This window comes from Pelophylax lessonae (genome assembly GCF_965119305.1).
Source record: "Pelophylax lessonae genome assembly, chromosome: 1".
In the NCBI taxonomy this organism is placed as follows: domain Eukaryota; kingdom Metazoa; phylum Chordata; class Amphibia; order Anura; family Ranidae; genus Pelophylax; species Pelophylax lessonae.
The window spans coordinates 548188389-548211331 of NC_138768.1; the positions used below are offsets into that span (position 1 = coordinate 548188389).

Here is a 22943-nt window from a genome sequence, read left to right on the forward strand (position 1 = left end):
AGGGCATTCTGAATGCTAATATAACACATCATATTATATTGTCATTTATGACCGATGAACATAATTCAATTACTACTAAAGTAATAGTATTATGTAAATTACAACCATAGGGTCTTGTGCTGCATCTGGGTGACATTGAGGGGCCTATTAATTAAAGCATCAATGATAAGGGCTAATACAATATTATCTTAGTGGATATAGGATAAATGTCACATACAGTATCTGTGTTTTATTTGAAAACAGATTAATGAGAGTCTTCATCTTGAAGTGTCAGCTCTGAAGAAGCACAGCCACACACTAGAAAATGCTGTCAAAGCATCAGCATGTGAAAATAAATCACTCCATTCACAAATAGAAAATTTGCAACAAGAAAATCAGAGTTTGTGTTCTCAAAAAGAACTTTTGTGTAGCATAATGGAAAAAAAGGGTAAAAGAAAACATCACCGTGAGGAGCAAAGCAAAAGGTACAGTATATCAAAGGCAGGCCCATGTATGGCCGTGTGTGAGAATCCCTAGTGTTGTGTGCATGTTTTACACGGGAGTGGAACAGCTTTACAATTTTTTGATTGCAGAGTGCATTTCAAATGTGTTGCACAAGAGCATTGATACTGTGCGGGAGAAAGTGGAGCATGGTGTTTAACCACTTTACAACCGGAGGATTTTGCTGTCTTCCGTCCAGGCCACTTTTTGCGTTTCGGCGCTGTGCGACTTCAACTGACAATTGCGCGGTCGTGCAACGCCGTACCCAAACGAAATTTACGTCCTTTTTTTCCCACAAACAGAGCTTTCTTTTGGTGGTATTTGATCACCTCTGCGATTTTTACTTTTTGCGCTATAAACAAAAAAAGAGCGTTTATTTTGAAAAAATAACAATATTTTTCACATTTTTTTATATGAAATTCCCCCCAAAAAAGATGTAAAAACCAATTTTTTTAAAAGTTTTTGGCCAATTTGTTTTATGCTACATATGTTTGGTAAAAAAAATCGCAATAAGCGTATTTTGATTGGTTTGCGCAAAAGTTATTGCGTTTACTAACAAAGGGAAAGATTTCTGTCATTTTTGGTGTTTTTTTTTTAACGCGTAATGGCGGCGATCTGCGATTTTTTTTGCGGGACTGCGACATTGCGGCAGACAGACCGGACCCCTGACTGACATTTTTGACACTTTTGGGGGTACCAGTGACATTACTGCAGTAATCAGTGCTATATATATGCACTGTTACTGTAAAAATGACACTGGCAGGGAAGGGGTTAATTTTATTGGAGAGGGAGGGGTTAATGTATGCCTGGTGCTTACTGACGTGTAGGGGGGGAGGTGACTATGTGATTCATGGACAGATCGGATGTCCAGCTATGCTGAACAGTCCGATCTGTCACTCCCTGTCACTATGGAGATCCGCCCGCTGTGTTTACACACAGCGGGCGGATCTCCAGACTCGATCCCCGACGATCGGGTAAGAGCAGCGGCGATCGCCGCTGCTCCTCCCCTGGCCCGACTCCCGCTGTGAATGAAAACAGCGGGAGCGAGCCTCCGGCGGCGCGCAAGCGCCGCCCAGAAGGGGGAGTGTCCAGTCACGTTAATACTACGTGGCTGGACGATAACGAACCACTCTGCCGCAGTAGTATTACTGTGAGCGGTTGCAGAGTGGTTAAAGTGAAGAGAAGATCACAAAGATATAAAAGAGTTTTAATAAAAGATTAATAAAAGGTTTTTATGTATACTGTATACATTTATTTTATTGTTGCATTTGGGCATAAAGGACTGTAGATTTGTACATATACTGTATATATATATATATACACTAACTGGCCACTTTATTAGGTACACCTTGCTAGTACTAGGTTGGACCCCCTTTTGCCTTCAGAACTGCCTTAATTCTTCGTGGCATAGATTCAACAAGGTGTCGGAAACATTCCTCAGAGATTTTGGTCCATAATAACATGATAGCATCACGCAGTTGCTGCAGATTTGTTGGCTGCACATCCATGATGCAAATCTCCTGTTCCGCCACTTTCCAAAGGTACTCTATTGGATGACATCTGGTGACTGTGGAGGCTATTGGAGTACAGTGACCTCATTGTCATCTTCAAGAAATCAGTTTGAGATTATTTGAGCTTTGTGACATGGTGCATTATCCTGCTGGAAGGAGCCATCAGAAGATGGGTACACAGTAGTCATAGAGGGATGGACATGGTCAGCAACAATACTCAGGTAGGATGTGGCATTTTAAAAGATTGGTAATAAGGGGCCCAAAGTGTGCCAAGAAAATATCCCCCACACCATTACACCACCAGCCTGAATTGTTGATACAAGGCAGGATGAATCCATGCTTTCATGTTGTTTATGCCAAGTTCTGACCCTACCATCTGAATGTTGCAACTGAAATCAAGACTCATCAGACCAGGCAACGTTTTTCCAATCTTCTATTCAATTTTGGTGAGTCTGTGTGAATTGTAGCCCCAGTTTCCTGTTCTTAGCTGACAGGAGCCCATCTGCTTCAAGGATCAATGTGTTGTGCATTCAGAAATAGTATTCTGCAAACCTTGGTTGTAACCAGTGGTTATTTCAGTTACTGTTGCCTTTCTATCATCTTGAACCAGACTGCCCATTCTCCTCTGACCTCTGATATCAACAAGGCATTTTCGTGCATACAACTGCCACTCACTGGATGTTTTCTCTTTTTTGGTCCCTTCTCTATAAACCCTAGAGATGGTTGTGCGTGACAATCCAAGTAGATCAGCTCGTCTGGCACCAACAATCATGCCATGTTCAAAGTCACCTAAATGCCCTTTCTTCCCTATTCTGATGCTCGGTTTGAACTTCAGGAAGTTGTCTTCACCACGTCCAGGTGCCTAAATAAATTACGTTTTTGCCATGTGATTGGCTGATTAGCAATTGAACAGGTATACCTAATAAAGTGACTTGTGACTGTAGACTGCTTTTCATGATTTAGCCTGCAGTTTTCCTGCCTGCGTAATTCTTACTGCCTTGCTGCAGTGCTTCTCCTTGTCCCCTGACTCCTTTCTAAAGTGTTATTTGGCTTCTGAGCACACATATGGGCATCACCTGTAATTCTGTGGGTTTATATTTCCTTTCCCTTCTATCACTTCCTGTCCCACCTCCCAGTATTCTTTTATATATATACATGTGCTCAGTTCTCTGAGCTCATGTTCCCTTACTATTAGGTGTATTTTTGGTCTGACTACTCATCTACTGTCTGTGCTTGTCTGCCGCCCTCCCTGACCTCGGCTTATTTCCTGGATTTTCTTCTGTCTTTTTCCGTTGTACTCTGCAACCTGGTTCTAGCTTGCTGCAAGTTTATCCCCACCATCAGGGGCCCTGGTAAAAAAGTAGGCTGGGGCTCTGGAGAACCCTGTGTTGGCAATCTGCAAGCGCTCCCTATCACAGGCTCCTGACACTGCTCCCATGGTATAATTTATAGAAACAGAGAAAGCTTCCCTGTGACCTCCGAATATGCACCTAACCTACCCCACAGTAGTATTGTTCCCAATAAAACATGCAGTCCACAAACCAAACAATGTAACTTGTTTTGCTAATATTTAAGCCATATTTAGGGTGACTTTGTATGAACCCCTTTTTTTAGAAATATCTCAGAAAGTTCTGGCATGTTTTTACTGTGAGTGGTATTTGGTGAGATCAGTTTGCACTCCAGCTAATTACCCTCAAGGACATCCTAAAAACGAAAATGTACAAAGGAGACTGCACTGCATATGTGTAGAATGTTTAAGGCTCCGTTCACATGTAGGCGTTTTGGGGCGTTTTTGGGGCGTTTTTCTGCTCTAGGATCAGCTCTCAAAACGCCCAACAAGACAAATCCTATTCATTTCAATGGCCCCTGTTCACATCTGAGCGTTTTGAAGCTGTATACAAAACGCCCAACGCTCAAAAAAGTACATGAGCTTCTTTTTGGGCAGATTACATGCGTTTTCCATTGATCTCTATTGAATCTAAAAACGCCTGCACAAAAATCGCGGTAAAAATCGCGGTAAAAAACGCGCGAAAAACGCTACGCTCAGGTGTGAATGTAGCCTTATCGTAGTGCTTTAAATCTTGTTATTGTCTTTGGTCATTGCTGACAAAAAAATGTCTTTACACTTTGGCTTAACATAAAAAAAACAAAAAAAACCTGGGAGTGCCAAATGGCTGCTTCTTCTGCTCAATAGGGTGAGGCAATTTTTGTCTATTTTATCTGAGGTTTTATGGGACACTGAGTGATGCAGGTTGTGCAAGATCATCTAAGTACATCTTTTTTTTTTTTTTTCAAATATTTTATTGAATTATAAAGATGTAAGAATACAAACATACAATCAGCAAAAGTTGGCATACGTAAAAGTACAGAATTGCATATAACAAGCAGTATTGGTTGCCAAGGGAGCATAGGACAACTACCCCCTGTGAGGCTTATATATAGTCAAGTAGAGATCTAAGTACATCTTGAGATGTCCTTTACCCCTCCCCTATCGAGTTTGACATTTTCAGGGGGTTCTATCATTTATGTCCTGTGCGGTCTGTAGGAGCAATTACATTCCTTCTTTAATATGAGCCTGTTATAGGAAACACATATATTGCCCAATTTAGGCCTCAAAAGTCTAGAACAATCTGCAAAACATTTTAAAGTTAGTGCTTGTATGTGCACCCTTACATGAACTATATGCAATGTAATAAATTGCATCAGCGGATTAATTTGTCCAGGGAATGAATCTGAGTAACAGCCATTGCTGGTTTCACTAAAACATTTTTTTATTACCCACAGTCAGGATAATTTTTAGCTCTGTGATCAAAGTTATGTTTTACTTTTGGGATAAGCAGAACAGTTTCAGAATTAAAATAAATTCATAGGATTGAAAGACTTTAGCCTTTTTTTCTACCTTACTAGGTTACTGTTTGTTTCAGAGCTACAAGAGACATCCAAGTTGAGGAACCTGAAGATAACAGTTGTGTGAATCCTATACATGGCAGTTTACTCCCTGAGCCATCATGTGATTCTAGCTCCAGGAATTCCAGGAGACCACGAAAGCTAAGGAGAAAAAAGGTATATTGTACTAAAGGAAGATTTTTTTAATATATAATAATACTGATGGATATGAAATAAATGATTGTTTTACAACACCAACGACCCTGTATTTAATTAATGTCATTTAGAATTTTCCTTATTCCAAGAAGGTTGTGAATTGAGACATTTTATTCAATAGAAATAGAAAGATATGGTATGGGTGATGTGTAATGTAATAAATATAAAGCAACCATAAAGCCAGAATGACCAAATTAAACTGATGCAGACATTAAACAGCAAGCACCTTGCAGCGGAGCTCCAGTCTCCTAAGCAATGTTTTGATAAAAGCACCCCTGTGATTCCTAGTACTTGTACAATATTATTTGGATACTAGCATAACTATCCTCATATTTGTTACTTGTAAATCTGTAATCTCTTACTTGATCTGGGAAGCAGGCAGTGGCCATCAAGGATGTGGGCATCTGAAGCCGCTCCTGTGTATTTTTGGGATTCGGTGCAGCTGGCTACCCAGCATGCACCTCCCGATCTTGCGCCTGCGAAGTGAAGCCACTGAGCAGCTCTCTCTCTTCCCAACAGGTCGCCGTAGCAATGGCAGCGTCAGCGGAAGGTCCCACCCCGTTGCTATAGTAACCTGTCAATAATGACATTCCGGTCCTCCTATGCGCATTATTTCCGGTCTGGAAATGACGCGAGAATTCATCACTAGGGGATTCGCAAGGACTCCTGGGATACATGACGTTGCTATCCCAGGAGCCCTTGCAAATCGCCTAGTACAGCTGGAAGTGCTGCAGAAGAAAAGCGATTAAACGGTATTTACAAAGAAAACAAAAATGTATTGCTATTTATTATAGCATTCAGGATGGGCATGGCAGTAATTGGACTTTCAAAAAACGGGTGGAACTCCACTTTAAGGTTCTTTTTATACTCACAGCTGGTTGATCTGCATTTTTATCACACCTTGACAGTCCACTGCCTGCTAGCTCATATGCAAAACAGATAACAAACACAGGAGTAGACCCTGATGGAACCACCCAAACAAAAATAAATTTCCAGCAACCCTGCAGTAGATGCAACATTATTGTCAGATTACCAACATGCTAGTTACTTCCTTTATCAATTATTATTATTATTTCAGGTTCTTATATAGCGCTGTCAATTTATGCAGCGCTTTACATATACATTCCACATTCACATCAGTCCCTACCCTCAATGATGTTTATTAAAATTTTCAAAGATAAGAAAGAAATACAATTAACATTGCATGGTAGCGACCTATGGATTCTATGCCATTGATCCTCTCCCACACACAATATTGTAACAACATAACCAAACGGTTAGCATGAGGTTACTACTGACATATTATTGCAATAAAATGAATCCAGAGGACAAGGTAATTTTCAAATTTAAAATTTTATGATTAATGCAGTACAATTCTAACCATCATCCCATCTGGGAATTATGATAATCTGGCAAGAACGGCAGGAACTGCACCAGGAAATATACTCGAGCCAAGTATCTTGGCTCTCCTAGTATACATTTCAGCATACAAAACCTCATAATTGAGGGAGAGTAATCCCATATTTCAAACAGAAAAATCTGACATCCACCTAAAACTAATAAGGACGTTCTGCAGTGTAGAGAATAAGAAGAAAGATCAGAAGAAAAGAAAGAAAAATTAAGTAAAATAGATTACTTGCGGGCTCACACTCCTCTCCAGGAAATGGCCTAAGCTAAACCAGCTCGGGACACACCTTCACTATAAATAATCCAGGGGCTCAAGGCTTTTTCAAACAGTTTTACCTTATCATTCAGAATGGCCGAAAGGCATTCATTTATCATAATCCAAGAGAGTTGCACCTTAAGTTAGTCGAAAAGTATGATAGCTGACCTCCATAACCTAGCTATCGCAATCCTCGCTGCCACAAATATGAAGGTAACTAATCATTTAGAATGTCTCTGGGCATTCTCCACCAGGCTGCCTAATAATGCTTATTTTGGGGACTTTTGCAGATTACCGGGGTTAGGGAGTAGATAAAATTATATACTCAAATCCAGTAACACTGCACCTTGGGGCATTGCCACCAGGTGTGAAACACTGTCCCCTCCTGGCCGCAGTCACGAAAGCAAAGTGGAGAAGCAGCCTCCAGGACTTAAGAAGCCAGTCTGACAGGAACCATATATCACTTCAGGAGCACCTTGTAATTTGCTTCGATGATCGAGGTGTTAATGAGGGACCTAAAGGCATTTTGTGCCAATGCTTGCCAACTCATCCATTTCTAAAGATTCATTCAAGTCAGCTTCCCATTTCTCCATATAGCCTTGTTTCTTACCCTCAGATGTTGTTAGGATATTGTATATTTCAGATATGTGACCCCTAAGCTTGCATTCTGGTTACTTTCATCTTTACTTTACACTGCTGGGCGGCCAGGGACAACACCAGAGACGTTTGTTTCTTAGAGACAGACCCCCCCCCCCCAAATAGGAATGAATGGTAACCTTATGCATAAAGCAAAAGTAGTAGCCGGAAGCTCCAACATCCCTATGAATATCTTCATTTCTTGCACAGGAGTAGATAAAATGTTTACATGTTTCAGCGAGTAGTCTTGTTCACAGTGAACAAGGCTAGTCGCCGAAACATGTAAACATTTTATCTAATCCTGTGTAAGAAATAAAGATATTCATACGGATGTTGGAGCTTCCGGCTACTACTTTTGCTTTATGCTTAATTCTGGTGTATTGAGGACACTATAACGAACCAGAGCACCTGTTTTTTCTGTTCCCCATTGTGAGCGCTGCACTTATTCCCTATGTCCATACAGGTAACCAGTGGCGGCTGGTGCTCAAAATTTTTGGGGGGGCGCAAAAAGAAAAATGTAATAGGTATTGCTTCGCAGCAAAAAACGCGCTAAAAAATTGCGTGATTTTGAGGTCATGGTACAGGCATGGCACAGGTGATGGCATAGGCATGTCACAGGTCATGGTACAGGAGATGTTATAGGCATGGCACAGGTCATGGTAAGGGCATGGCACAGGTGATGGTACAGGCATGGCACAGGTGATGGTACAGGCATGGCACAGGTCATGGTACAGGCATGGCACAGGTCATGGTACAGGCATGGCACAGGTCATGGTACAGGCATGGCACAGGTCATGGTACAGGAGATGTTATAGGCATGGCACAGGTCATGGTAAGGGCATGGCACAGGTCATGGTAAGGGCATGGCACAGGTCATGGTAAGGGCATGGCACAGGTGATGGTACAGGCATGGCACAGGTCATGGTACAGGCATGGCACAGGTCATGGTACAGGAGATGTTATAGGCATGGCACAGGTCATGGTAAGGGCATGGCACAGGTCATGGTAAGGGCATGGCACAGGTGATGGTACAGGCATGGCACAGGTCATGGTACAGGCATGGCACAGGTCATGGTACAGGCATGGCACAGGTCATGGTACAGGCATTGCACAGGTCATGGTACAGGCATTGCACAGGTCATGGTACAGGAGATGTTATAGGCATGGCACAGGTGATGGTATAGGCATGGCACAGGTCATGGTATAGGCATGGCACAGGTCATGGTAAGGGCATGGCACAGGTCATGGTAAGGGCATGGCACAGGTCATGGCACAGGTGATGGTACAGGCATGTCACAGGTCATGGTAAGGGCATGGCACAGGTCATGGTACAGGAGATGGGCAGAGGGACAGGTGGGGGGCAGCGTCACAGAAGATGGGCAGCATCACAGGAGGTGGGCTGAGAGACAGGACAGTGGAGAACCTCTCCAGCATCAGGTCATTAGGCAGTGGTGGGTAGTGGGGCTCGTGCAGTCCCAGTTAGGAAGGTGAGCATGGGGGGGGGGGGGTGAGGATAGATAGGCCAGGGGTGCAGTGGTCAGGAGGTGGAGGGTTTCAGGCTGACCGTTGCTGCGCTCCTCCTGCCTGTCTTCTCTCAGTGAGAAAGCTGACCCACATCGTACCGCTTGAAAGAATGAGCCCTGTGTCCCCTGCTCACCTCTGATCCCAGATCCCCCCTCCTCCTCCCCGCTGCCTCCAGTCCCGGCGGACTCCCATTCGGTCACTCTGTCCAGGGCTGGGCTGGGCTCCCCGCTTCTCAAACTAGGAGCGCTCCGCTCCTATTGTAGGGCCGGCCCTGCGCACACAGGAGAGAGAGGAGGCACTGAGGCTGCTTCCAGTTATCACTTACCTGCTTGTCTTGGGCTGGCTCTTTCACGACCGGGACCGGGCCGACTTCACTGGCGTCTGCTGCTGCTGCAGAGGTGACGGGACTCCGGAGAGACTTCTCCACCGACAGCGGCTCTGAAGGCGGGCGGGAAGGTGACGGCCGGGACGGTGAGTGATTGACGCACCGCCCCCATGCGACGTCACCCAGGATGTCCTGTATGATTGGTCCAGGCTGGAGACTGGACCAATCACAGCCAGGAATCCACGAAGTGGGGGTGTCCAAGAAATGTGCCCTGCGCCCAGGTTACGCCCCCAAAAGGCAGCCAATCGGCGCCTCTTGTGGGTCGTAACCACCCCACCCCCCCACCCCCAGCCTCCACATAGGCCGGCGGCGGCGAGGTTTGCGAACGCAATTTTTTTTTTTTGAAAACTTTATTGTTCATTTTGTCTTTTTTTTTTTTTTTTCTTTTTTTAGGGGGGGCGGCGCCCTGGCGCCCCCTATGCACGGGCCGCCACTGCAGGTAACCCTATAGTAGGCTGCTGAAATTGCATATCAGATCACCCAAGTATTTATGCCTATCAGGGTGTTTACTGAATAAAACAACCTGGAGGTATCTGCTACTTGACATTGGCAGTTTCAAGCCCAAGGCAAACAAAACGTTTTTCTATGCAGTGGGGCTGTGCCCACACTGCAAAGGTCAACTACTGGTTTTTGTCTAGGGGATTGGAGAACAGAGATATACTTACTTAATTCCCTGATCCTTCCCGCACAAGACCAGTCCCTGTGGCTCCTTTCCCCCTCCTCCCCCGCCAGCAGTCTAGCGGTCTTGTGCTGTGGACTGTTCTTGACCTCATCACGCCAATAGATCTGCTCTGGGCTGGAAAACGGCAGGAAAAGTCCACCGCTGGATGGTGGGAGAGTGCCATTTCCCAGTGGAGCAGAGGATTGGTTATGTAAACAGCTTTCTCCTCTCCCCTGGACAAAATGCGCAGTTGACCTGTGCAGTGCTGGCACAGCTACACTGCATGGGAAAACTTTTTTTTTACCCGGAATTGGGCTATAACTTCTGCAAAGAGTAAAAATGGAAAATAAGAGAATATAATAGAAAATAATAGAATCAATAAACAATAGAATATAATAGAATAGAATAAAATATTAAGAATATATTATATAACCATCTAAGGAAATTCAATTTAGAATAAAATGAATTTAAATTTGAATAGAAAAGATTAGAATAGAATAGAAAATAATAGAAAATAAAGGAATATAAAATAAAAGGACCCAAAAGAATAGAATAGAAAATTAATAGAACATAATAGAATAAAATAGAAAGAATATATAACTATCTTTTGAAATGCGAATAGAATAAATTGGAATTTGAAGGGAAAAGATTAGAAAAGAATAGAATAGAAGATAATGGAATAGAAAATAAGAGAATAGAATAGAAAATCAATAGAATAGAATAAAATATAATAGAACGAATATAACGGTTATATTCTTTCTATTCTATTCTATTCTCTATTAATTGTTTTTCAATAATTTTCTATTCTATTCTCTTATTTTCTGTTCTGTTTTTTAATATTTTCTATTCTAATCTTTTCTATTCAAATTAATTCTTTTCGAAATTCGAATTTCTTAAGTTGGTTATATTCTTTATATTTTATTCTATGCCCCCTTTTTCTTTTCTAATATTTTCTATTATTTTTGATTCCATTGTTTTGGATTATATTCTAAACTATTCTATTCAAATTTATTCTATGCAAATTTTGGAAGATATTCTATTTTATTTAATTTTATTCTAAAAAATTCTATTCTATTCTTTACTATTCTTTCATTTTTAATCTATTGATTTATATTCTTTTTTAGAAAATTGATTTTTAATTTTTTTCTAATGGGATTCGAGTTTGTTTTTTAATTCGATTCGAAGTTCTTTTTGAATTCGTATTGAATTTTGTCCTATTTCTGGTTCATTATTTCAGATTCATTAAAATTCGTTACTGTTGTAATTTGGTAATTCAAATACATCCGAATTTCTGAATAAGGAAAAATGTGTCTGAATTTTGATTTAGAATGGAATGAACCGCACATGTCTAGTACCAATGTATTGTTATATCTACATCTACCTGTCTTATATCACAGTATAACCTTTGATGAACTTCTAAAAGGAAAACACTGTCAGCTACTTTTTGCAGATAATATGGGTTGATAGAAAAAATGTTTCCTTTTCCATGTAAGTACTACTTAGCCATATCTAGTCACATAAAATATATCTACAGGAAGTGAAATGTGAGTCAAAGGATGATGACCGTAAACATGGAGATGGACTTCAACTGGATTGTGAGAGGTAAACAATTTATGAAAAATGGTATTTTGATTATTTTTATTATTATTACATTGGTCATAATTCTGTATATGCCAGGAATGTTGTGGCCCAGAGTGACCCAGGTGGTGTGCTGAGTTGCCTTGTTGCCATGCTTTTGACAGTTCTATTCTAAGGTAGCTTCAGCCTTGCACATTAGTGTCATAAGTGGTTTAGTTTATTATTGTGAAAATATACATCTCACCTGCAACTATTAAGTTGGTTCACATTGGATGCATTATATTTTACTGCATTTAAAAAAAAAGAAAAAAGAAAACAATCAAAATTAATGGACAAGAGAAATATATTGTTTCCAGTAGGATCTTTTGTTGCAGTACTTAAAGGGTAACTTCACTTTCCTGGGGAAAAAAATAGCAACAAGTTATATTGTAATTAAATGTTATTAAAAAATACCTTTCCATTACAATCTGCAGCCGCTGTAATTTTCTGAAAATGCAATGCAACATGGTCACCTGGAAGTGTTCTGAACACAGATAGTGTAAAGAACGCCCCCCAGAAACATCATTTCCTGCTTGTGTGATTGGCGAACCAATTTTCCCAGAAGTCTCTGCACTAAGATACAAGTCAGATTTCTGGCATCCCCTGCAACAAAAATGTCAATTTTGGTGAGATTCTTACAATAGGAACACGTCTAAAGGGATGCAGGCCCAGCAGATTTCCTCATTAATGCCCTGCAGGTGCTGCAGCTGATAGATAATTATGAAACCACTCCCATTAGACCCCCACAGCAAAGAGGCACAGAGAAACAAACAGTGATTTCTTCAGAAAGACAAAAAGGTAGGAATCTGCTACAACGTTGTTTGTCAAAATCCCTGCAATGTACATAGATCACCCAGAGGGGGATGTTTTTTTCTCAACAAAAGTGGAGTTACGCTTTAACCACTTGAGCTCCGCCCGCCGCAGTTTTACTGCAGTTCTACTACGTCGCTTGCTCAGGAGACTCTAGGGGGCTCGTTAGCTGGGGAGCCTGTGCGTGTGACCGGTGGCTCTGATGGCCGCCGGTCACTCGCAATCTCCCGCAGCTGAGAGAGAAGGACAAACGGCTGATGTAAACACAGCCATCTGTCATTCTCCCTGAAGTGATCACAGAGGCTATGTGATCCTGCTATATAGGATCGCATGTCTCTGTGATTACTTCACAAGCCACGCCCTCTGACAGTTAGAATCACACCCCTAGGGACATCACCAGTAATGTTAACCCCTTCCCTGCCAGTGTCATTTTTACAGTAACAGTGCATATTTTTAGCACTGATTACTGTAGTAATGTCACTGGTACCCCCAAAAGTGTCAAAAATGTAAGTTAGGGGTCCGATCTGTTCGCCGCAATGTCGCAGTCCCGCAAAAAAAATTGCAGATTGCCGCCATTACTAGTAAAAAAAAAATCAATAAAAATCTTTCCCGTAGTTAGTAAACGCAATAACTTTTGCGCAAACCAATATAAGCTTATTGCGATTTTTTTTACCACAAATATGTAGCAGAAAACAAATTGGCCTAAAATGTTAAAAAAATTTGATTTTTACTTTTTTTGAGAGAGAATTTCATATAAAATGTGAATAATATTGTAATTTTTTCAAAATTGTCGCTATTTTTTTGTTTATAGCGCAAAAAATCAAAATCACACAGGTGATCAAATACCACCAAAAGAAAGCACTATTTGTGGGAAAAGATGCACTTCAATTTTGTTTGGGTACAGCGTTGCACGACCGCGCAATTGTCCGTTAAAGTAACGCAGTGCCGAATTCCAAAATAGGGCCTGGTCATTGAGCAGCCAAATCCTCCGGGGATAAAGTGGTTAAGAAAAAAATTCTTGCATGAAGCCTAAAAAAAGCAAATAAAAAAAAAAGCACAAACATAGCTTGGTAATATACAAGATTGGGTAGTAGGTAGCTGGTCAACATTTGGAAATACTATACAATATGTGAAGGTGCCTGATACCCAACTGAGCTACAAGACCTTTTTTAACTGCTGTCCCTTTAAATGTGATGACACATTAAATGGTGAAAAAAAAAAGTAAGGCCCTGTTAGTTATATGTGCATCTAAATATGTGCTTGGATTAAAAATGTAAATATAATTAAAAATTGGAAGTTTATAATTATTTATAATATCTGCATCTGTAAACCATAAGTTCATAAAGTGCTTCAATTATTAGACGCCAACATCCATGCGCATCTTAACCGCTTGCCGACCCCGGCCAGGCAAAGTGACGTATATATACGTCACTAGCCTGTGACCGGTTTGTGAGCCAATAGCGGGCCAGCGTGCGCCCGCTGAGGCGCACGCCCGCCCCGGCTCTTTCACTGAAGAGTCCGCGCGTGTGACCGGCGGACCCGATGTCCGCCGGTCACACTACGATCGTCGGTAGAGCGGGAGAAAGGCGGGCGGCTTATGTAAACAAGCCGCCTGTCATTCTCCCCTGTGTAAAAATGGAGATCAGACGGTTCTACTATGTAGAACCGTTGATCTCTGTTTTTATAATAGTAGACCTGTCCCACTACAGTTAGAAACACGCCCCTAGGACACACTTAACCCCTCCCTCTCCAATACAGTTAACCCTTTCCCTGCCAGTGTCATTTTTACAGTAACAGTGCATATGTATAGCACTAATTACTGCAGTAATGTCACTGGTAACCCCAAAAATGTCAGTCAAGGGTCCGATCTGTCCGCCGCAATGTCGCAGTACCGCAAAAAAAATCGCAGATCGCCGCCATTTACCAAAAATGACAAAAATCTTTCCCTTTGTTAGTAAACGCGATAACTTTTGCGCAAACCAATCAAAATACGCTTTTTGCAATTTTTTTTACCAAACATATGTAGCATAAAACAAATTGGCCAAAAATGTTAAAACATTTTGATTTTTACATTTTTTTGGGGAATTTCATATAAAAAAATGTGAAAAATATTGTTATTTTTGCAAAATTTATGCTCTTTTTTTGTTTATAGCGCTTGATCAAAAAATCGCACAGGTGATCAAATACCACCAAAAGAAAGCTCTGTTTGTGGGAAAAAAAGGACGTGAAATTAGTTTAGGTACAGCGTCGCACGACCGCGCAATTGTCCGTTAAATTCACGCAGTAAAAAATCAGAAAAAACCCCCTGGTCAGGAAGGGGGTAAAATCTTCCGGGGCTTAAGTGGTTAAAGTGTCAAATTGCATAGACTCCATAAATACATAAGTGAAATCGTAAATGAACCATACAATTTTCATACACATATCATGGTTCACAAAATGCTGTGCACCCAAAAAATACAAAAAAGTGCTCAAGTGCATAAATAAGATGAATAAAAATTGATGAGTAAAAAAACAAATAAAAAGATATTAAACTAATGAAAAAAGTCCATAAACCATATAAACGGAAGGTCTAACCCCAACACCAACACCAACACCGTGCCTGTAGAGTTACTTCTTAGTAGCCATTCCACCTCGTGAGCCAATACACACTAATAATGCTCACCAGAAAGTCCCAGGCTGCTGGGACCTAAAAAGCCTTTTTAATATCTGGGTTTCCAGTCCAATAGAACACGTTCTCTCTCCTCTCAACAACCGGGGTAAATATGGAAGCAAAAAACATAGACAAGTAATGGTGCAACTCCGTTTCATTAAGGAGCCAACATGCACACTAAACGTATTGTGCTTTCAAAGAAATGTGCCCAAAGTATATAGTATATAGTAAATCGTTTGGAAATACTAGCATCCTTAAGAGATGTATACCTTGGTACGGTATAATCAAGCTGTGGGCAGGAATCTGCATTATTATAGATCTAGTAAATCAAATAATGTATATCACAGTAATTATTAGCAATAAGTATGTCACAGCTGGTAGTGGAACTGGAATACTGTTAAATAATCTTGTCTTCCAAGTTGTTGCATGCTGATAGGTGAGTATTTTCCCTTCAAGAGTCAAGTAACTCCTTAAATGTAACACTTTGGGAATATATTGCATAAAATGGGTTAAATGTATCCATAGTACACATAGTAATCATTGTATTCTTACCCTAGTTTTGTTTGTGATAATTATAGAGTATACATTTAGATTGGAACACATTACTGTTGTGGATACCAGTGTAATTTTCAATTAACATTTTAATGTGTGCTGACTGCTCCTAGGTTTCTGTAGTCTTGAACATATGTTAATTACAAGATGTGAGCTGAAATCAGCATTGCTTCATTCATTTTTGGGTACTAAGACATTTTGTTTTCTTTTCAGTAAAAGATCTGAAATGAATACAGAGATTATTCTTGCCTGCTATCAACATCTGGCAGATTTACTGAGGACACTGGAATGTAAGTTTGGATTGCACATATTAAAATATTGTACAAATGGCAGTGGAGATGAACACCCTTTCTAGTAGTGTTTAATGTTCTTGTTATTTTTATAGGTCTTCTCAAGAGCAATGTCAAATTAGATACGGAAAAAGAACAGATTTTTAAATTTCTCTTGGGAACTCTAAAGGAACTCAAGGTAAGACATATAGGGTATCACAAAGGTAGAGCAGACACTGTATGTCCCTATATTATTATATTCTGAGTCTTGAATCTAGGAGTGGCTTCCAAAGAGTTTGGCTAAATATCAAAACGATGAGAAGGGTGTTGAAAAGTGCTAAAGCTGCAAAAGGGTCCTGAGAAGTGGTAGGGCCCAGAGTAAAAACTCTTGTTAAACAGTAAATACCTTAAAATCCTCAATAGATCAAAATAAATAAATAGGCAGCTACTTAGAAGACTGTAATACCAGCTCATGAGAATAAAAAACTGAAATAAGCAGCGCTAGTGATAAAACAGATAAAAAAATCATATCCTGGAAATATGATAAACACATATAAAGTGCAAGTGTGACTAAATAGTGCATATAAATTGAATTAGCAAAACATAACACCAATCAGGTCAAACTTAAACGAGTTTTAAAGGCAGAAGGTTTTTTATCTTAACCACTTGCCGACCAGCCACAGCATATATACTGCAGCAGGTAGGCTCTATTGTGTGAAACTACGTACTTGTCATGATACGCGATTACGTCATTGCCCACCTCACACATAGCACCCAATGGGCTTTCTCAAAGGTTCAGGCTAGTGGACTGCATCACGCTTCCTGTTTTTATGTAGCCCAGTTCCCATGGTAACTGCCAAATGGCCATCGTACCGGAACCTCACAGATAAACTGGATATAAGCTATCCAGACAGACCATATACTTATATTTTGGGTCCTTTCACACGGGCGTTCCGTATGTCCATTTTTCCTCCCATCCGTTTGTGGATGAAAAACTGACATTACGTATGTCTATGGGATTGCGGACGTTAGTGGATGACCATCCGCTGACATCCGTTTTGCCTCCATTCCGTTCAGCTCCTCTTTTTGAGATGGAAGAGAACCCTATTTTTCTTCCGTTTAAAAAAGGAATGGACGCAAGAACGGATGTCAGCGGATGTCATCCGCTAACGTCTGCAATCCCATAGACATACATTATGTCCGTTTTTCATCCGCAAATGGATGGGAGGAAAAACGGACATACGGAATGCATCTGTGTCCGTTTAAAAAAAAGTGACTGTACGGATAAAAAAAAGGAACTGACCGTGTGAAAGGACCCTTATTATCCTCCATGTTGATAACCTTATAATGTGTGTACTAGCCCCAATCTAGTGGTTATATATAATAGTGTATAGTCCCATGTACTCCATATAACTCACATAGCAATAAAGGAGCAAGGAGGGGGAAGGCATAGGCGACAGGAGGGGGGAGAGGGAACGGAGAAAGGGTAGATGGAGAATAGGGTGACCAGGTTAAATACCCATGACCCTAAAGACATCCATCTGGACACTGGGATTCAACCACATGCGTCTATCCATTTTGACCAAACTTTATTGGGCATTGTCTGCTCTCATACGCGATTCTATATAGAGGTAGGACTGAGTTAACTGTTTTTAGCCAGGAGGTGTGAGTAGGGGGCTCCCCAGATTTCCATCTCAAAAGGATTTCTCTTCTGGCGTAAAACAGAGTGAAGGTGAAAAGCAGAGCTTGGTATATCTGTCCCCTTCTATGTCTTCCAATTTACTCAGCAGAAGAACAAGAGGGTCTAAGGGCACATTGTTATCATATAGATCACTTAAAGTAGTAGCTACTGCTTCCCAGTATGAGCAGATTTTAGAGCAGGACTAGATCATATGCCAAAAAGTTCCAGTCTCAAGATTACATCTAGTGCATCTAGGATCCAGTTGGGGATATACAGTGCCTTGCGAAAGTATTCGACCCCCTTGAACTTTTCGACCTTTTGCCACATTTCAGGCTTCAAACATAAAGATATAAAACTGTAATTTTTTGTGAAGAATCAACAACAGGTGGGACACAATCATGAAGTGGAACGAAATTTTTTGGATATTTCAAACTTTGTTAACAAATAAAAAAACTGCAAAATTATTCAGCCCCTTTACTTTCAGTGCAGCAAACTCTCTCCAGAAGTTCAGTGAGGATCTCTGAATGATCCAATGTTGACCTAAATGACTAATGATGATAAATAGAATCCACCTGTGTGTAATCAAGTCTCCGTATAAATGCACCTGCACTGTGATAGTCTCAGAGGTCCGTTTAAAGCGCAGAGAGCATCATGAAGAACAAGGAACACACCAGGCAGGTCCAAGATACTGCTGTGGAGAAGTTTAATGCCGGATTTGGATACAAAAAGATTTCCCAAGCTTTAAACATCCCAAGGAGCACTGTGCAAGCGATAATATTGAAATGAAAGGAGTATCAGACCACTGCAAATCTACGAAGACCTGGCCGTCCCTCTAAACTTTCAGCTCATACAAGGAGAAGACTGATCAGACATGCAGCCAAGAGGCCCATGATCACTCTGGATGAACTGCAGAGATCTACAGCTGAGGTGGGAGAATCTGTCCATAGGACAACAATCAGTCGTATACTGCACAAATCTGGCCTTTATGGAAGAGTGACAAGAAGAAAGCCATTTCTTAAAGATATCCATAAAAAGCGTTGTTTAAAGTTTGCCACAAGCCACCTGAGAGACACACCAAACATGTGGAAGGTGCTCTGGTCAGATGAAACCAAAATCAAACTTTTTGGCAACAATGCAAAACGTTATGTTTGGCGTAAAAGCAACACAGCTCATCACCCTGAACACACCATCCCTACTGTCAAACATGGTGGTGGCAGCATCATGGTTTGGGCCTGCTTTTCTTCAGCAGGGACAGGGAAGATGGTTAAAATTGATGGGAAGATGGATGAAGCCAAATACAGGACCATTCTGGAAGAAAACCTGATGGAGTCTGCAAAAGACCTGAGACTGGGACGGAGATTTGTCTTCCAACAAGACAATGATCCAAAACATAAAGCAAAATCTACAATGGAATGGTTCACAAATAAACATATCCAGGTGTTAAAATGGCCAAGTCAAAATCCAGACCTGAATCCAATCGAGAATCTGTGGAAAGAACTGAAAACTGCTGTTCACAAACGCTCTCCATCCAACCTCACTGAGCTTGAGCTGTTTTGCAAGGAGGAATGGGCAAAAATGTCAGTCTCTCGATGTGCAAAACTGATAGAGACATACCCCAAGCGACTTACAGCTGTAATCGCAGCAAAAGGTGGCACTACAAAGTATTAACTTAAGGGGGCTGAATAATTTTGCACGCCCAATTTTTCAGTTTTTTATTTGTTAAAAAAGTTTGAAAAATCCAATAAATTTTGTTCCACTTCATGATTGTGTCCCAGTTGTTGTTGATTCTTCAAAAAAAATTACAGTTTTATATCTTTATGTTTGAAGCCTGAAATGTGGCAAAAGGTCGAAAAGTTCAAGGGGGCCGAATACTTTCGCAAGGCACTGTATATGGGACAGTCTCTGTGGTTGAAGTATGCCCTATGGAGAAACTAGAGTTGAATGAACCTGTCTTTTGCCAATTTTATTTCTTTTTTAATATTTTTTTATGCTTCATTAGATACGATGTGAGTTGATGCATCATTTAGAAGCTATGTGAGTTATATATATGGAGTACATGGGACTATACACTATTATATATAATCACTAGATGGGGCTAGTACACACAATATGTATACAGAGCACGTGATAGAGGCAGCTCCATGTGTGTAGATAGCTCACATATCGATACAAACCTCTGCATTTTAGATATTAGCAGTAAGGTTATCAGCTTGGAGGATAATAAATATAAGTATATGATCTGCCTGGATAGCTTATATCAAGTTTATTAAGATCTGTGAGGCTCCGATATCATGGCGATGGCCATTTGGCAGTTACCATGGGAACTGGGCTGCATAAAAACAGTTAGCATGATGTAGTCCACTAGCCTGAACTTTTGAGAAAGACCATTGGGCACTAGGCGTGAGGTGGGCGGTGACATAATCATGCTGGGACTAGGTGGAGCTGTGTATGCAGAGAATTCTATTGTGAAATGCTAGTTTTCTGACTTCTGAAATGTGAGTGGATTTGTATATGGAAATAAATACTTTTTATTTGCGATTTGCACTATGGTACCTTCCTCTTGCCTCCTATAAGATTGACACCATGCTGAGAGCCACGGGTTTGAAATGTACAGCCAGTGGGAGCGGTGGCGCAAAGCGCATATAGACCTCCCTTAATTAGGAAGGTCCATTCAAGCAGGTGAGAGGACACTTATAGGTGGGGTGAAGGGCACTGTGGTGATCAGAGGCAGTTACTGAAGAGTTTCTGGTGTAGGGGACTGCAACATTTTTTTCATGGACATTGAATAATTTATTGATGGACTGTATATATATATATATATATAAAAGAAAAGATGGACTATAATTTGAATGCACTTTATCAAAGGAGAGGGCTGCATTTTTTGTGTGAATATACGCTTATTGGGTTTTTTTTACCAAAAATATGTAGCAGAATACATATTGGCCTAAATTAATGAAGAAACTAGATTTTTTACATTTTTTTTATTGGATATGTTTTATAGCAGAAAGTAAAAAATATTTTCTTTTTCTAAATTGACGGTATTTTTTTGTTTCTAGCGCAAAAAATAAAAAACGCCAAGGTTATCAAATACCACACCAAAGGAAATCTTTGTTTGTTGGGACAAAAAAGGACATCAATTTTATTTGGGTACAGCATAGCACGACCATGCAATTCTCAGTTAAAGTAACGCAGTACCGTATCGCAAAAAACGGGTAAAAGAGGGTAAAACTTTCTGGTCCAGAAATGGTTAATGCATTTTATGCATTAAGATAAAAAGCCTTCTGTGTGTAGCACCTGCCCCAGCACCCCCTAATACTTACCTGAGCACCCTCTCTATCCAGCAATGTGCATGAGTCCCTCGGCCAACTCTCCCTCCATATTGGCTGAGACACATCCGCGGCGCCATTGGCTCCCGCTGCTGTCAATCAAAGTCAGTTAGCCAATCAGGAGAGAGAGAGGAGGCAGGGCCGAAACGTCATCTCCATGTCTGAATAGAAAATCTATTGGAAGGTTGGGAAGGAAGGATTTTCTGGCACATAGATTCTTTAAAAAATAATTTTATTCAAATTCCATATACTCAAATTGCTCTACATGTTTCGCCTCATAAAGAAGCTTCTTCTGGAGCCTGCTTGTAATCAGAATGGATAATTCTATATGGGATAGAAACATTATCTATCTTTATGAGGCGAAACATGTAGAGCAATTTGAGTAATCGAACTACTACTTTTTGTCACCATTTTCTAAGTATTACAAACATGTATATATAGTCGCAATTTGTGACTACCAGCATTCAATTATGCATGATTATATCGAGTAGAACTGCTGTATGTTACCTACTTTTGACTGTTTAGCCCATCTTGGTTTCAGTCAATTTTAATTAGCATTTCATGTTTTGTTTGTGTTTATGTGTCGTTTCTCTTTAGTATTATGTTTGTGTTATGGAATTTGAATTAAATTATTTTTTAAAGAATCTATGTGCCGGAAAATCCTTCCTTCCCAACCTTCCAATAGATTTTCTATGTTAGCAAATTCTAGGATTGGCACGTTCAATACTAACTTATATGCTCAGATTGCTGCTATCTGATGGCATTATCACTAAACATGTCTGAATAGACACACGGAGCTGCAGCTCCGCTTGGGTGTCCCCATAGCAAGCTGCTTGCTGTGGGGGGCATTCAACAGGAATGAGGGACCAGGAGCAGCGAAGAGGGACCCAAGAAGAGGAGGATCTGGCCTGCCCTGTGGAAAACCACTACACAGGGCAGGTAAGTATAACATGTTAGTTATTTAACCTCTTCCCTACCGGCGTATTGTAAAATGACGCCGGCAGGAATTTCTCCTCCCTTTGGGCGGAAGTCATGTGACGTTCGTCCGTTCTCACCACTCTCCCGCGCCCCCTGGGGCATGCAGCGCAGCGATCAGGGATGAGGCGGGTCTATTGGGACACAGCCCATCCCCGATAAGTGTAAAGAGCAAATTAAAAAATGGCTCTTTACCATGTGACCTGTTGTGTCCAATCACAGCCGGCCACATGCACTGTCCCTGTGCAAGTCACTCGTGCGTGCCCCCAGGGGTGCGCAGAGCGGCAATCGGAGATAGAGAGTGTCACTCTGATACAGTCCATCCCCGATCTAGGTAAAGAGCTAATGAAATTGGCTCTTTACCACGTAACCAGCTGTGTCCAATCACAGTCGGTCACAGAATGTCAACAAACCCGGTGACTAGCTGTTACCGGGCTCTCCTCCTCACACACCGATCCTGTGTGAGGAGGAGTTTGCGGTAACAGCTTGTTACCGATTACAGTGCACACCAAACACAGTGATTGTCCCCCCCCCCAATAAAGAGGACCTCTCACCAGCCCATCAAAGTACCTGTCACCAGCCCATGAAAGTACCTGTCACAACCCCATCATAGTACCTGAGTACCTGTCACCAGTCCATCAGTTACTCTGATGACAGGTACTCGGGTACTCTAATGGGCTGGTAACAGGTACTCAGGTACTCTGATGACAGGTACTCGGGTACTCCAATGATAGGTACTCTGATGACAGGCACTCTGATTACAGGTACTCGGGTACTCCAATGACAGATACTCGAGTACTCTGATGACAGGTACTCGGGTACTCCGATGACAGGTACTCGGGTACTCTGATGGCAGGTACTCAGGTACTCTGAGAACCTGTTATCAGAGTACCCGAGTACCTGTCACCAGCCCATCAGGGTACCCGAGTACCTGTCATTGGAGTACCCGAGTACCTGTCATCAGAGTACCCAAGTACCTGTCACCAGAGTACACAAAAACCTGTCATCGGAGTACCCGAGTACCCGTTATCGGTATACCAGAGTACCTGTCATCTGAGTACCTGAGTACCTGTCATCAGAGAACCCGAGTACCTGTCATCA

The 22943-nt window shown here is 41.2% G+C and overlaps 1 protein-coding gene across 1 annotated transcript in view; it reads left to right on the forward strand.

Annotated features, from left to right (window-relative positions):
- The window catches only part of LOC309548469 (uncharacterized protein), a gene marked incomplete at its 3' end in the record, with an annotated part of 97250 nt that overhangs the window by 56007 nt on the left and 18300 nt on the right, over nt 1-22943 (forward strand). Inside the window, 5 exon segments of the mRNA XM_082248414.1 lie at nt 244-464; nt 4916-5054; nt 11497-11564; nt 15805-15881; nt 15977-16059. Coding sequence (XP_082104540.1) covers nt 244-464; nt 4916-5054; nt 11497-11564; nt 15805-15881; nt 15977-16059 — 588 coding nt within the window.